Raw genomic sequence first — 14,632 nt, forward strand, 5'->3', positions numbered from 1 at the left:
ATTAAGATTGAGATACTTGTCCATTTGTTATCACTTTAACTTTAGGACTTCTATACAAGGCCTCAAACCAATTTATAAAATTTACTCTAGAACAAAATGTAAACACCTTGACTAAAAAGTCCCATTCTAATATATTAAAAACATTTTCCGCATCTAAAGCTACAATAAGACTCAAATCTTCTTTCTTCTGAGCAAAATAAATTATACTTAATAACCTTACTACATTCTCTATTTTTAACAAAACTTATCTGGTCCATGTTTATTAAATTGGGAAGATATTCATTAATTCTATTCGCTAATATTTTTGCTACAAATTTATAATCTACATTTAACAAAGATCTAGGTCCATAAGAAATAGGCTTTAATGGATCTCTATCTTTTTTAGCAATAACCATAGTTATCGTCATGGAAAAAGTTACTGGAAGACAATGTTGTTCAGAAGCTTGTTCTATTATTTTCATAAATAATGGAATCAATAAATCTTTAAACTCTATAAAATTCAACTGGAAACCCATCTTCACCCAAAGTTTTATTGTTTTGTGAACTAGTAAGTGCATCATGAACATCCTACTCACTAAAATGACTCTCTAATTGATCTAAACCTTCTTGAGTTAAACACGGTAATGACAATTGTGACAAATCATCATCTATGGCCTCTTCATCTTGTAATAATTCAGATGTATATAACTTCTCATAAAATTCCTTAAATACATCATGAATTCATTATGCTTGATACATCACTTCATTGTTATCCTGCTGTATTGCATTATTTGTTGAACATGGTACTGCTTTTAATTGCCAAACCAGAACTTTGTCAACGTTCCCCTAACTTGTAATATTTCTGCTTAGAATGTAATCATTTTCTCTGTTCTATGTTAACAATGTATTATATTGCAATTTTTTATTAACTAAAGTTCTATATTTATCCTCAGATGATTTTTGTATTTCCTTTTCCAATTTATCTGTATCCTTCATATATATTTTTTAAGTTTTGAAGAATAACTTATAATTTGCCCTTGTAGATGAGTTTTCAATGTATCCCAAATAACAAACATATTTTCTACTGAATGTAAATTAGTTTCACAAAACAACTGAATATGTTGTCTTACAAATAAACAAAAATGTAGTCTTTTCAATAATAAAGAATTCAATCTCCATCTATAAGCTAAATGCTTTTCTGTAAATTCCAACTTAATCAGGAGAGAATGATCAGATATTAATTTAGATTTATAATCCACACCAATCACTCTTGATTAATTTTGAGTGGAAAGCAAAAAAATTCAATTATGGAATATGTATCAAACCTACTAGAATAAAAAGAATAATCCCCATCCTTAGGGTGCATTCTTCTCCACATATATATTAAAATCTTTCATTAAAGATAACAATTTTTTAGCTGCCCTTGATTTCACTCTATTTGTTGAAGATCTATCCAATACAGATTCTAAACAAAAGTTGAAATCACCACCCACCAAAACATTTTCATGTACATTTACTAAATTTAAAAAAGTATGCTGTTTAAATTTCTGATCTTCTAAATTTGGTGCATAAATATTCAATAAAGTCCATTCTTCAGAGAATATTTGACGTTACCATGATACTTTCCCACCAAGTCTGTAATTACATTTTGAATTTTAACTGGTAATTTTTTAAAGTTAAAATTAACACTCCCCAAGCTTTAGAATTAAATGTAGAAAAAGCCTCCTGGCCTACTGTAATGGAGAGGCAGCATCCACCACCAAGTGGTGCTGCTGCACTCCTATTTGGAGGACACATTACCTGCCAATCAAGGTCAAGGACTCACCCCAAGCCATCAAGGTGACCCTTACAATTGGCCCAGGTGAATCACCTCAGTCACACTTGCACTTGGCTTCAAGCCATTGGCCACAGCAACCAATGGGGCCCACATTGACCCTTATGATTGGCCCCCCAGAACCATGTGCCCCTTTGTTCTGTCTTTTTGTGGCATGTATCACCTCCTGTATTGGGTTGGGGTGAGTCTTGAGGCTAGGTAGCAGAGCCATGTCCATACTGGTCAAGGGATAGGGGCACGTAATATTATCTTGATCTGATTGTTGAGTGTGTATGCTTTTGTAACTTCCCCAGTTTCTGTCGGTTTCCCCCTCGTCATCCGAAAGTGTATATTCCACCCCCCTCCCCGCGTATTGTTTATTTGTAGAAGTTCATTTTACATATCAACCCTGTTGTTCCAATTCCATCCCTGAAATAAAAATGTGCTTTGTACCTGCACTTTGGTCTAGTTCTTAACCTGTGAGACCCACAGGAACCCAAACAACACCTACGAAATCTCTTTTCAATTTTAAATGGTCACTTTCAGTTAAGTGAGCCTCTTGTTTAAAAAAAAACACTATCTACTCCTAATTTCCTGATATATGATTAGACCTTTTTTTCTTTTTTATGGGTCCATTAATATTAAACCTCAATATCTTATCTGTTTTACCCTTTGTTTTCATCTATAGATTTTACATTCCTGTCCAGGAAAAATTCCCATAAATTGGTCTGAGGTGTCATCATCTGCAATCCAAGAACACTGAATTTATTCAAAATAAACATTATTAAAAAAGTATTAAGCTAACAAAAAAAATAGCAATAACAAATCCCTCCCTTGCGAAAATGCCTGCAAAACCAGCATCACAACCCTCCATTGTACGGGTCATGGTTAAACCACGAAAACACATGTAGTTGACAGAAACTGACAAACACAGCCCCTGGCTCCTTGGGGAAAAGAAAAAATTATAGAAAGAGGAAAATGCACTCCCCATTTATTAGTAAATCATTTCAACAAGTCCCCTTGTGGTAATCAAGCCTTGGGCAAGTCTTTAACAAAATATTCAGCCTGAATATAATTGGTGAATAAGACATTTTGCTGATCTGGCATAAATACTTTCAATGTAGCTGGGTATCGAAGCACAAACCTGTAACCTTGATCATATAAAGCCTTCTTTACCAGATTAAACTCCTTTTCTTCAAAAGAGCTCGACTCAAATCTGGGTAAAAAGAAAAAATCTTATCACCCTTGTATTTCAAAGGTCTACATTCTTTAGCTCTTCTCATTGCCAAACCAAGTATCTTCTCTCTATCTTGATAATTTAGAAATCTAATCAGTATAGACCAAGGTCTCTGATTCAGTTCCAGTTTTGATCGGAGAGCTCTATGGGCCATCTCAATCAAAATTCTCTCTTTGAAATTTTCTGGTCCAAATATTTCCAGTATCCAATCATGAAAAAAAAATACATCTTGGCCTTCTGACATTCCAACAATTTAATTTAAGATTATTCCTACCACTATAGTTTTCCAAAATATCGACCTTCTCTATTAATGTTTCATTCATGGAAACCAAAGCAGTAACAGAGTCCTCATTAACATTTGTTCTTTCCACAATACGTTGAACATCTTCAGTCATCTTGAATTCTTTCTTCTAATTATCAACCCTTTGTAAAATGCTATTTATTGATTAAAGTCAATTTTAGCTTGTTGTATTTCTCCAGTTAAAAATTTAAAATTATTTTCCATTGCATTTGTGTTTATCAATTGTGGTCTCATTTTATCCATTTTTTTCCTTAAAAAAACTTTGACTTGCCATTAAATTCTTCTTCTGTGCTTATATTTTCCTCGTCACTTACAGAATCATTAGAATAATCTTCTACACCAGGTAAGTCTTCTTCTACAAATGGAGTGCTGGACTGGCCTTTAAAGAGGAGTGAAGATTTTTTTTCCTTTTTTCCCCCCATCAACAGCATGCATGCGCGAGTTGCAATGGTGCCATCTTTGCAGAGAGCTGCAGGGATGGCTCTGTGAGATAGTCCCTCTCCAGGGCTGTCTCCAGGAGAAACTCCAGCTGCTGCCTTCTCTGAGAAGGTAGGCCCAGGTTATTTTTTCCTTGGTTCATGTTTTTCTTTTGTAGTTTTTAAAGTTTTTTTCTTTTCTAAGTGTCATTTTGTTCTTAATTGTCAACATTTTAGATTAACTTTATAGTAACTTTAATAATGCACACTTTACTTAATTAGTACATTTTTAAAATAAAATCCCCAGGAGTAATAAGGGGATCGCGTGACCTCCCCCTTTCACATCCTTCTGGTATTATGCACCCGTTCAAGATACTTCATTTTACAGCATACTCAGTTCAGCCAAACTCTCCTCCTCAAACACATCACAGGTTATACGCAAGATATCATTAAAATTCTGCCACTTGACATCAGGAGTTCGCTGCCTTTTAAGACCACTCTTTGCAGATAAGCAGGCCGATAAGACCTATGTGGTAACGGATTCAGACATCTACAGAACGTCCAAAGCATTATACAGAATGAGATGACATCATTTCTGTTATTTTGTGTGCTGAAGGTAGAACAGACCAAATGCCAGGGATAGACCCTTGCAAGTGTGAAAGTGCTCAGTGTCCCATTTAGGAGTGGTCTAATGTGAAAGGCCAAACCTCCATTCCTATCCCAGGACACTGAATGGCCAAATCAAGTGGGATGCAAGTGTGAAAAGGACTTGTAAAGAGCTTTAGAATAGCAAAACAAAAATCTCACAGGAGAAAAGCAACTGAAAATTAAACTCTCTTCTGTATCTTTACCCTGCCTTGATTGTTCAAACATTACTGTTTTGTTCTGAACCCCTCCACATCAATAATATTCCTTAACTGGCTTCCAATTTGCAAAACATAAACATTGCAAATGAACTCTTCATTTTCCCACCCACTCCAGTTTGGCTGTTGCTAACTCTTCTCTAAAAATAAAAGATTGTAATACATAATTTAGTATGACTCTCCAGAGTACCACATAGCAATAATGAAGCAATTTAGCGGAAAATCTCTATCCATGGTAACAATTATAAGTCCATTGCCATTTTTGATTTATATTATATATGCGCACATGCCACATTATTACAAGAGATAAGAAATCATAGTTTTAATGAAAGGTGAAGAACGCAAAATATCAATTGTTGCATTCGCCACAGATATGATGGGACTCTGAGTACTTAGCATTTTCTTTTTTGATTCCTTTTGTATCCAGCCTTCAAATATCACCAAAACATTAACCGATCCTTTATCTTGCTCGGTGTTTGCGGATCTTTGCTGTTTGAAAAACTACTCCTACGTGATAGTGAAAGTGCAATGTCAATTATACTTTTTAATTATTTCCGAGGTTTATAAAATGAACAGTTACATAGAACAATTTTGTCACTATAATACCCTATATTTCATATCACATCCTTAATGTTCCTCAAATGAACAGTAAATTTTAGATCACGATGCATTATTTTTCCTTAAAACCTCAGATTGAGAAGTTGTAGTCACACTATATGGACATTTCTGCGACCTGTTTGAGAATGATTCAGAATAAACATCATAGCTGAATAAAAAGTGATATTTGACAATGAAAAATTTTAAAAGTTAGACAGACCTGTCAAAAATATTTGCACGTTAATTTAAGACATGTGTATGCTTCTCAGAGGTTGAATTGTTCATCTTGACAAACAAAAAAGGGTAAGGATTTATAGTTCTACACAATTTCTGAAATATCCTTTTCAACAGAAGTTAGTTGATAGGAATTCATCTTGTAAACTGTTGAACAATAAAACTAAAGAATTATAATAGAAAATGACAGGAGTATGGAAATTCACACACTCTCATGTAAAAACAATGCATTAAAACAGCTCAATGGACAACATCCGCTCCTAATGCATCCTACAAACATGTACAGTACTTCCAATCACAACAAACAGTTTCAATGCGTTTCTCTCACTGGTGTATGCACTGATGTCCAAATGTCTTCTTTTGATGGATGTATTTTCTCAGTTTCGTCATTTTCATCTTCAGTGTCAGAGTTATCAATGTCATTAAATATATCACTTAAATGAAAGATATGTTGTGTCTGATGAGCATCTTCCACTTGGCCTTTTCTGTCAAGCGCTGCTTCCATTTTTGGAAGTATATAGTCATATAGGAATTCTATAATAGCTATATTAAAAAAAATTAAATTTTTTTTAACATTTCACTATTCAGCATTGTTCAATATATACTTTAGAAAAGACTGGTGATTTAATATTTAATAAGACCTTTTCATCTATGAGTTTTCAAAAGTTTAAGCATTCTCTCCATTTAACACCTATCAAATTATAGCAATCATATAGTCTGTGCACTCCATCGAGCTAGATAATAAATACACAAGCTGCTAAGACAACAGACTTTGCATATCACGTAGACGCTGGTTCAACATTTCACTAAAACCCTGCAGCAAAATGCAACATTACAGCTTTAAAAGCTTTCTTTTTCAGAATTCATTTCAGGTATATTAATTATCTAGCTTACACATTAAATCAAACAAATATCATAAACACATTAATTCTGAGGCAAATACATACTTTGATGAATTTGAACCCACGAGATTAAGAACTCTTTCAACTAGTTTGCAATTCCACTCATCTTTTTTTGATGTAACGGTCAGGAACATCTTCAGTAAATATCAGTATGAAGATCCACACGTTTATTGTGAAGATGCTTCCTGCCATTCCAGCTGTATACTTTCAATAAATAAATTTCACCACAAAAGGATAGAAAATCCAAAATCAGATTCACTTTCCAATGAACCACAAATTCATTTTGGACAGAATGAAATGTAGGAAACTAAAATTCAGAAACCAATATACAATTTTCAGGAGTTGTCAAGGAAGCTGGAATACAGCAAGTATTGCTGCTCATTAAATAAGTTGCACATGTGGGAAATACTAGTTTTATAGCATTTACTAAGAACGAATAATATTTTTGGCCACCAGTAAACACATACACTTCATAGTCCAATTTTCCCATCAGCATCAAATGATTGGCACTTGCTATTCATTAGGTTTATAACTGTCCCAGTTTTAGAGAGTATTTTACAATAACTGGGCTGACATTTAAGCATGATGCTCTATTCAGTGTAACAGAGTGTATAGAAGTGTTTTTGGGAGATAAATTGAGAAAGGTTTGTTACAGTAGGTCACAAGCAAACACTTTAAAACAGATCTTATTGAGAATAGCAAAACAAAAATCTCACAGGAATGAGATAGATATATTGGCTTCTCACACCTTTTTGCAAGAGCTTTGAAGAGTGCTCAAGAGATGTCACTAATGGATTCTTATTTACCCAAAAGCAACAGATGAAAGTGAATGCTGGTTCCACTCTTGTCTGCAGAAGACTTGCTGTTGTAAGAGGGTCATGTGGTTTTGCAAGCAAAGAGAGTCAAACAAGCTTTCTCTCAGTCTCAGAGTGTGTGTGTATGTGTGTGAGAGAGAGAGAAACAGAGGTTTCTGGGACTGAAACAGGACAAGTTTTTGGAAGATACCCTGGTTGAAGCCCTTGTGGTTCATGCAAGGGGAGAGGACTGGCTGTCTAATGTTTCACTTGGAATAAGAGAAACAAAAAGGAACTCTATTGACCTGAAAGAAAGAGGTTATCATCTGGAGAACCCTGAGGGGGCACGTTTCATCAGCAAGATACTGAAGTGATTGATGGAAGACATCTCTCTCTGAAAACCAACAAGAACCTTCCTGAGTGGTAACCATTTACCTTTCAAGCACCAAAGTCTGGTGAACTTTATAAATGTTAAATTCTGTGCACAGTATAAGAATTGCCTGCAACCTGTGAACTTGGAGGAATGAGAAGTTAGATTGGACCGTGAACCAATGAACGTTTCTGAACTTACACACACATTACATACATATGCTCTTAGAATTAGAAGGGGGCTAAGTTAGGTTAAGTTAAGTTAATAATAGATAAGTTAAAGTTTGATCCTGTTTTCATGTTTAAAGATAATTAAAAGCAACTTTTGTTTAAGTAACCATTTGTCTTGGTGAATATCTAATGCTGCTGGGTTTATGGGTCCTCTGGGCTCATAACAACAGTATATCTGAGACCCAAGAGCAGAAAAAAGCAACGGGGTGCATTTCAACATAACAGAATAAGAATCTTTGAGATGTTGGTCTGAATTAAAAATTAGAAGTTAAAATATTCACCATCAAATCTTATTTAAATTTAAGCATGCAAGCAAGGGAACAGGCCCTTCCAGCCCATACTGTGCAAATACACCAAATAACTTACAAACCCTTTTCATTTTAACCCCTTGGACTCTGATCATTTTAAATCTTTCATCATAAATACTCCAGATTGGGTCTATGGGTAAACCTTTCAATAATGAAGTACAGTATGTGATTGGGTACAAAATTTGTCCTGGAAAATTAGAGTATATGCGCTTGTTGGTAGTCCTGGAAAACTGGGACACAGAGTCCAGAGTTAAGGGTGTGAGGAAACCAGAAAACCCATACAGACACAGGAAGAAAGTGCAAACTCCTGACAGACAACTTGGATTTGAACCTGGGTCGATGAGCTATAATAGCTTTGTGCTAACTGTGTGAAGGGCAAAAAAAGTAACAAAACATAAATAAGATTCAGAGTCTGAATTCTAAATCAAAAGAAAAATATTTTTCTTTAAAAAAAATTGCTGGTATTAAAATGATTCATTTCTAAAAGTTAATTTTCATACCAAACCTGATACCAATTAAGAATGATTGCACCACTGAAGTTTCTTCTACATATACATTGACTATCTTTTTGATACTAGAGCTGTGTTTTAATAGCATATCTATTAATGTAGAAATGACACAGGATAGCAAATTGATGAATGTTGAATTCAAGTACACCTGCTACAAACAGACATTCAAATTACTGCTTTACAATGATGAACACTGTTGCCTCACATATTCTTTCTGCAAAAAAATTAATTATCCTGAGAGAATTCAAATTCTTGGTTAGAGTGAGCTTGATAAACTGTCAGAGTTTTTTTTCCAATATTAGATTTGGAGGCTAGTAATTTTTAAAATTTTTGGATAAATGAGATCCTCAACAAATCAGAAATTCTCATTTATATAATTTTTTTTCAGAACTGAACTGACCTCACAGGTTAAAAAAATTCACGCGACATGAAATTGGAACAATGACTGTCCTCATTTCAGGTAACTCCCTCCCCTCTCTTTCTACTTCTTCTTTACCTTCCCCTATTGACTTTTCTCTCCAACTCCCCCTCTCAAATTGGACGCCACTGTCTTCCAGCCGTAAGCGGAAGGAAGAATCCCTTGTCCCGGAGTCATCAAGGAGAGCGGCCTCTGGGCTGGAGCGGGGACATCGGGCTCCTAGGCAGGAGCAGGGCCAACATTTTTTTGGTGAGAATTAAACATTATTTTAATGCTTTAAAAAAGCCTTCCCTTGTGGTTTAAACATTGTTACAAGTGATATGCTGTTGCTACTGGGCTGTTTTTAAAAAAATTACCAATTATCCAAAAAAAAAGTTTATCTGCCACAGGCCCTCCTGACCATTTTGGATAATTATAAATGTACTGTACATTTATCCCTGCTTAATTATTTACTTAGAATTTTAACAACAATTTGGCTTACTATGATGAATGCACAATCTAAAATGATCAACCCACTTGATCAATGTGAATTGGTCTATCCTCCATTATTCCTCCAAATGATGTCAACTGCCAAGGTCCTTGTGTACTCTTCATGACTGAATGGTTGCTTTATTGAATGGATCTGGTTCAACAACTGGCAGCACTTTTTTTTGGAACACCATATGTTACAAAGAGGAAGTAAACATCCACACCAAGGTTAAACCTGTTCATTGGGCTTTACAGAACTCTAATTAAGCTGTTTAGTTTATTTAGCAAATAAATTACTACCACAAAGACATAAATATTATTAAACAGGACAACTACAAAGCAAATCAACATGCAACTATGTAAATTAGGAAGTAATAGCAAATCCAAAATACCACAAATATTAAACATACTTAATGAACTTCTATTACAGCTTTCCTAATGTGGAACCACAAATTCTGGGTGCTGCCACTACCATTTCCATAAATAATTTTAGTTACAGAGAGACAAGCAGCAACCAGTATAACAGTAATGTTTCACAATAGTATTAGAAAAATGTGATTAAATGGCTCTATTTTTTAATTTTTTAAATCCTATATTAAATTCATGGGACCTTTTTTGTTAATTCTAAACTAATGTGATGAAATAAATATGTTCAAAATCATACTTTTTGAACATCATACAAAATCATACCACATATTTTAAAAATTAGCTTTGTCAGCATATATTGCTAGTTGCAACATATTAATCTGGCAATGAATGAGTGTTGCAAGAAATAATAAAAGCATCAAGATTTACTTTCTGGTTCTTCAAACAATTATGGTTAGGCCAATTATAATACTCAACTACAGCCTTAGCAGAGATCAACTAACAAGAAAACCCGTAGCATACAATGACTCATTAATCACTGCCTTGACAAACTCACCATAAAAAATATAAGACAGTATAACAGAAGTAACTGGACAGGACACTGACCTCCAAAGGATTTCCTAGTCCAGTTAGGTACATAACGGTTTTTTAATCTATAGAACATCCTTTGAATGGTTATAGGGGGAACATCTCTAGAAAAATAAAAACAGATACAATTGTATAGCTTAGCTCTTAAAAAAATGAAAATAATTTTACTGAAACAAATGCCAACACATTCAGCTAAATGGAAATAAATTCATATTTTCACAAAATTTGGTGAAATTCAGACAAAAAAAATTGTAAGAAAAAGCCATTCCAACAGAAAATTAATTTGTATTTTCAAAGGCTTGTATTCTTAATCAGAATTTAATTACATTATTAAATTCAGGAGAAATTATATCTTAGAAACAACCTCAGGATAAGGAGTCAACTAATTTGGCCCTCTCCTAGTTTTTGACCATCAATCTAATTGCTGTTACTTTATTGCCTCAAAATTAAAGTGAACATTATTTACCCAACAGCACTGCAAAGCTCATCCCAGTTCACCTCACCAATGTCATCAATGCCCGACAGGTACAATCTGCAAATTACAATCAACATGGTTTACATCTAGTTTCTATTGATAATGTTTTTGTCAAAATCACAATAGAAATTTCTCTTTTTTAAACCATAGGAATAAACTAGATACAGTGTACTATCTATTTCTAGTATATCTGTGCTCTCAGTTGTGACTATCAGCCAACATTAATGTGTCTAAAATGTCTAAAAACTGGTCAAAATACATCTCAGCAGAATAATAAAATCTTATGAATAAAATTGTTAAATTTTTGCCTTTAGAATCTTAACATCATATAAACAAGGCCAACCAAGTTAAAATTCTCACTCTTAAATTGCTTTACTGGGTAAAAGGCATTAATTATAAAATGCTGGTAATTATAAAATGCTTTATTATAAATCCTATAATTGAGAATTGTTATGGCCTCAGTAATCCTAACCACAGTATTTACCTTTTGATGAGATTGACATTGTTCTGGTAACTGTTCATTTTCAAGTCCATTGAACCACCAGACATTTTTGTAGCCAAGATATTCATCCTACCACAGAATAAAAGTAATTATAACCACCACAGTAGTTTTGGAACATACTAATTTAAATTTAGTGATTATGAATCAGCAGATATTGATTGGAGGACAAATTTATTTCAGCATTTTGAAAAATTTTCTGAATTTGCTGCCTCACGTCTAAAGGAATATCCTGCAGATTTGTCTGAGTAAACAACTTGATAATGACTTATGTGGAAAGAATAAACTTGCCTTTTTGCTGATCCATCACCCTGCATTTGCTCTTTGAAAGTCATAAAAGGTTAGGCACATGGTAGCAGGGTCTTGGCATATTAAGAGAGAGAAGGGATGAAAAGGAGGAAAGGATGACACATCCCACCCATGAAGCAACTGAAAAAAAAACTTTGGACTGACTTTTCCATCAGATGCAAAACTTGCCAAAAACTCTAGCATTCACATCAATGCAAAAGGCTATTAAAAAATTTAAACACAATTATAAACATAAAATTAATTCAGTCAATGCGAATGACCCAATTCTTATGTAGGAACCACACAGCTCTCCTTCATGGAATCAGGTGTAGGTTCAGCAGGAAGACACCCCAGCACAAGTACTGATGCTACACTACAAAAATCACACTAAACTTTAACTTTACAGTGTGGACAAATAAGTGGGCAACATTTAAATTTTTTTTTAAATATCAACCAAAATATGTACAAACGTTTGTTATTAAATATACACAGCGGCATTTTCCCCCTTTTTTCCTCCCTTCCCCCTTCCCACCAACCCCCCTCCAAAACCAATAAATATTCAACATGTACAATGCAATAAAACCATAAAATGTCTTCACACAAGGGAAAAACAAACAAGAAAAATGTGTCATCTACTTTGACACACTAAATCTAATCATTTTGTCTTCTTATCATTTCAGGGGATGGAGTTCCGAGGCAAGCTCTCTCTGTTATGTTCCATGTATGGTTCCCAAATTTGTTCAAACAATGTAACTTTATTTTTTAAATTATATGTTATTTTTTCCAATGGAATACATTTATTCATTTCCATGTACCATTGCTGTATTCTCAGGCTCTCTTCCATTTTCCAAGTTGACATTATACATTTTCTTGCTACTGCTAAGGCTATCATAATGAATCTTTTTTGCGCTTTATCCAACTTGAGGCCTAATTCTTTACTTCTTATGTTAATTAAAAGAAGGATTTTTGGATTTTTTGGTATGTGGTTTTTTGTGATTTTATTTAATATCTGATTTAGTTCTTCCCAAAATGTATTCACTTTTGTACATGTCCAAATTGCATATATTGTTGTTCCCATTTCATTTTTACAGCAAAAACATCTAACTGATAATGTTGGATCTCATTCTTTTAATTTTTGAGGAGTGATATTTAACCTGTGTAACCAATTATACTGTATCATGCGTAACCTTGTGTTTATTGTATTCTTCATAGTTCCAGAACATAACTTTTCCCATGTTTCATTCTTTATCTTTATATTTAAGTCCTTTTCCCACTTTTGTTTGGGTTTATAGCTTATTTCATAATTTTCCTTCTTCTTCTTCTTTGGCTTGGCTTCGCGGATGAAGATTTGTGGCTGACAAGTCCGATGCGGGACAGGCAGACACGGTTGCAGCGGTTGCAGTGGAAAATTGGTTGGTTGGGGTTGGGTGTTGGGTTTTTCCTCCTTTGTCTTTTGTCAGTGAGGTGGGCTCTGCGGTCTTCTTCAAAGGAGGTTGCTGCCCGCCGAACTGTGAGGCGCCAAGATGCACGGTTTGAGGCGATATCAGCCCACTGGCGGTGGTCAATGTGGCAGGCACCAAGAGATTTCTTTAGGCAGTCCTTGTACCTCTTCTTTGGTGCACCTCTGTCACGGTGGCCAGTGGAGAGCTCGCCATATAACACGATCTTGGGAAGGCGATGGTCCTCCATTCTGGAGACGTGACCCACTCAGCGCAGCTGGATCTTCAGCAGCGTGGACTCGATGCTGTCGACCTCTGCCATCTCGAGTACTTCGACGTTAGGGATGAAAGCGCTCCAATGAATGTTGAGGATGGAGCGGAGACAACGCTGGTGGAAGCGTTCTAGGAGCCATAGGTGTTGCCGGTAGAGGACCCATGATTCGGAGCCGAACAGGAGTGTGGGTATGACAACAGCTCTGTATACGCTTATCTTTGTGAGGTTTTTCAGTTGGTTGTTTTTCCAGACTCTTTTGTGTAGTCTTCCAAAGGCGCTATTTGCCTTGGCGAGTCTGTTGTCTATCTCGTTGTCGATCCTTGCATCTGATGAAATGGTGCAGCCGAGATAGGTAAACTGGTTGACCGTTTTGAGTTTTGTGTGCCCGATGGAGATATGGGGGGGCTGGTAGTCATGGTGGGGAGCTGGCTGATGGAGGACCTCAGTTTTCTTCAGGCTGACTTCCAGGCCATAATTTTCCTTACCTTGCAGCTTAATGTACATATTTGTTATAAGTCTTTTAATTATCATTGTATCTGTAATCACATATTCAAAGCTGCTTCCTTCTGGTAATCTCAATCTGTTTCCCAATTTATTCTTTAAATAAGAGTTGTACTGTGAGTTATTCCATATTTGTCCTTCAACTGTTCAAATGTTAATAAATTATTTCCCAAAAACAATTTTCTATTCTCTTGATTCCTTTTCTCTCCCATTCTCTAATGGAAAGGTTATCTATTGTAAAAGGGATTAGTGGATTTTGTGTCAACAACAACAATTTTGGTATTTGGTAATTCATTTTTTTCTTTTCTACGTGAATCTTCTTCCATATATGAAGTAAATGATGCAATACTGGTGAGCTGTTATATTGCACCAGCTTTTCATCCCACTTATAAAGTGTATGTTCCAGTATCTTCCCTCCTATTTTACCTAGTTCTATCTTAGTCCAGTCTGGTTTTTCTCTCGTCTGGTAAAAATCTGATAAATACCTTAATTGTGCAGCAATACAATAATTTCTGAAGTTTGGTAACTGCGAATCACCTTGGTTATACTCTCTGTTAATTTATCTAGCGCTACCCTTGGTTTTCCCCCCTTTCCACAAGAATTTCCTTATAATTCTCTTTAGTTCATTGAAGAATTTCTCTGTTAAGAGAATTGGTAACGTTTGAAATAAGTATTGTATCCTTGGGAACATTCATTTTAATAACACGTTAGTGGTAATTCTTTCCAGTGTTCTATGTCTTCCTGTAATTTCTTTATTAATGGC

The 14,632-nt window shown here is 34.9% G+C and overlaps 1 protein-coding gene across 4 annotated transcripts in view; it reads right to left on the reverse strand.

Annotated features, from left to right (window-relative positions):
* Nucleotides 1–5,127: 5,127 nt before the first annotated feature.
* LOC138736901 (transcription termination factor 1-like) overlaps nucleotides 5,128–14,632 on the reverse strand; it is a 33,173-nt gene continuing 23,668 nt past the window's right edge. For all 4 annotated transcript variants that reach the window (XM_069887091.1, XM_069887088.1, XM_069887098.1 and 1 more), the window contains 4 exons: nucleotides 11,353–11,439; nucleotides 10,860–10,925; nucleotides 10,412–10,497; nucleotides 5,128–5,983 (listed from right to left, as the gene is read on the reverse strand). In XM_069887091.1, the coding sequence (XP_069743192.1) occupies nucleotides 5,751–5,983; nucleotides 10,412–10,497; nucleotides 10,860–10,925; nucleotides 11,353–11,439 (472 nt within the window). In that variant the 3' untranslated portion in view covers nucleotides 5,128–5,750. The remainder of the gene's footprint in view (nucleotides 5,984–10,411; nucleotides 10,498–10,859; nucleotides 10,926–11,352; nucleotides 11,440–14,632) is intronic.

Source organism: Narcine bancroftii, chromosome 1 (assembly GCF_036971445.1).
Source record: "Narcine bancroftii isolate sNarBan1 chromosome 1, sNarBan1.hap1, whole genome shotgun sequence".
NCBI lineage: Eukaryota > Metazoa > Chordata > Chondrichthyes > Torpediniformes > Narcinidae > Narcine > Narcine bancroftii.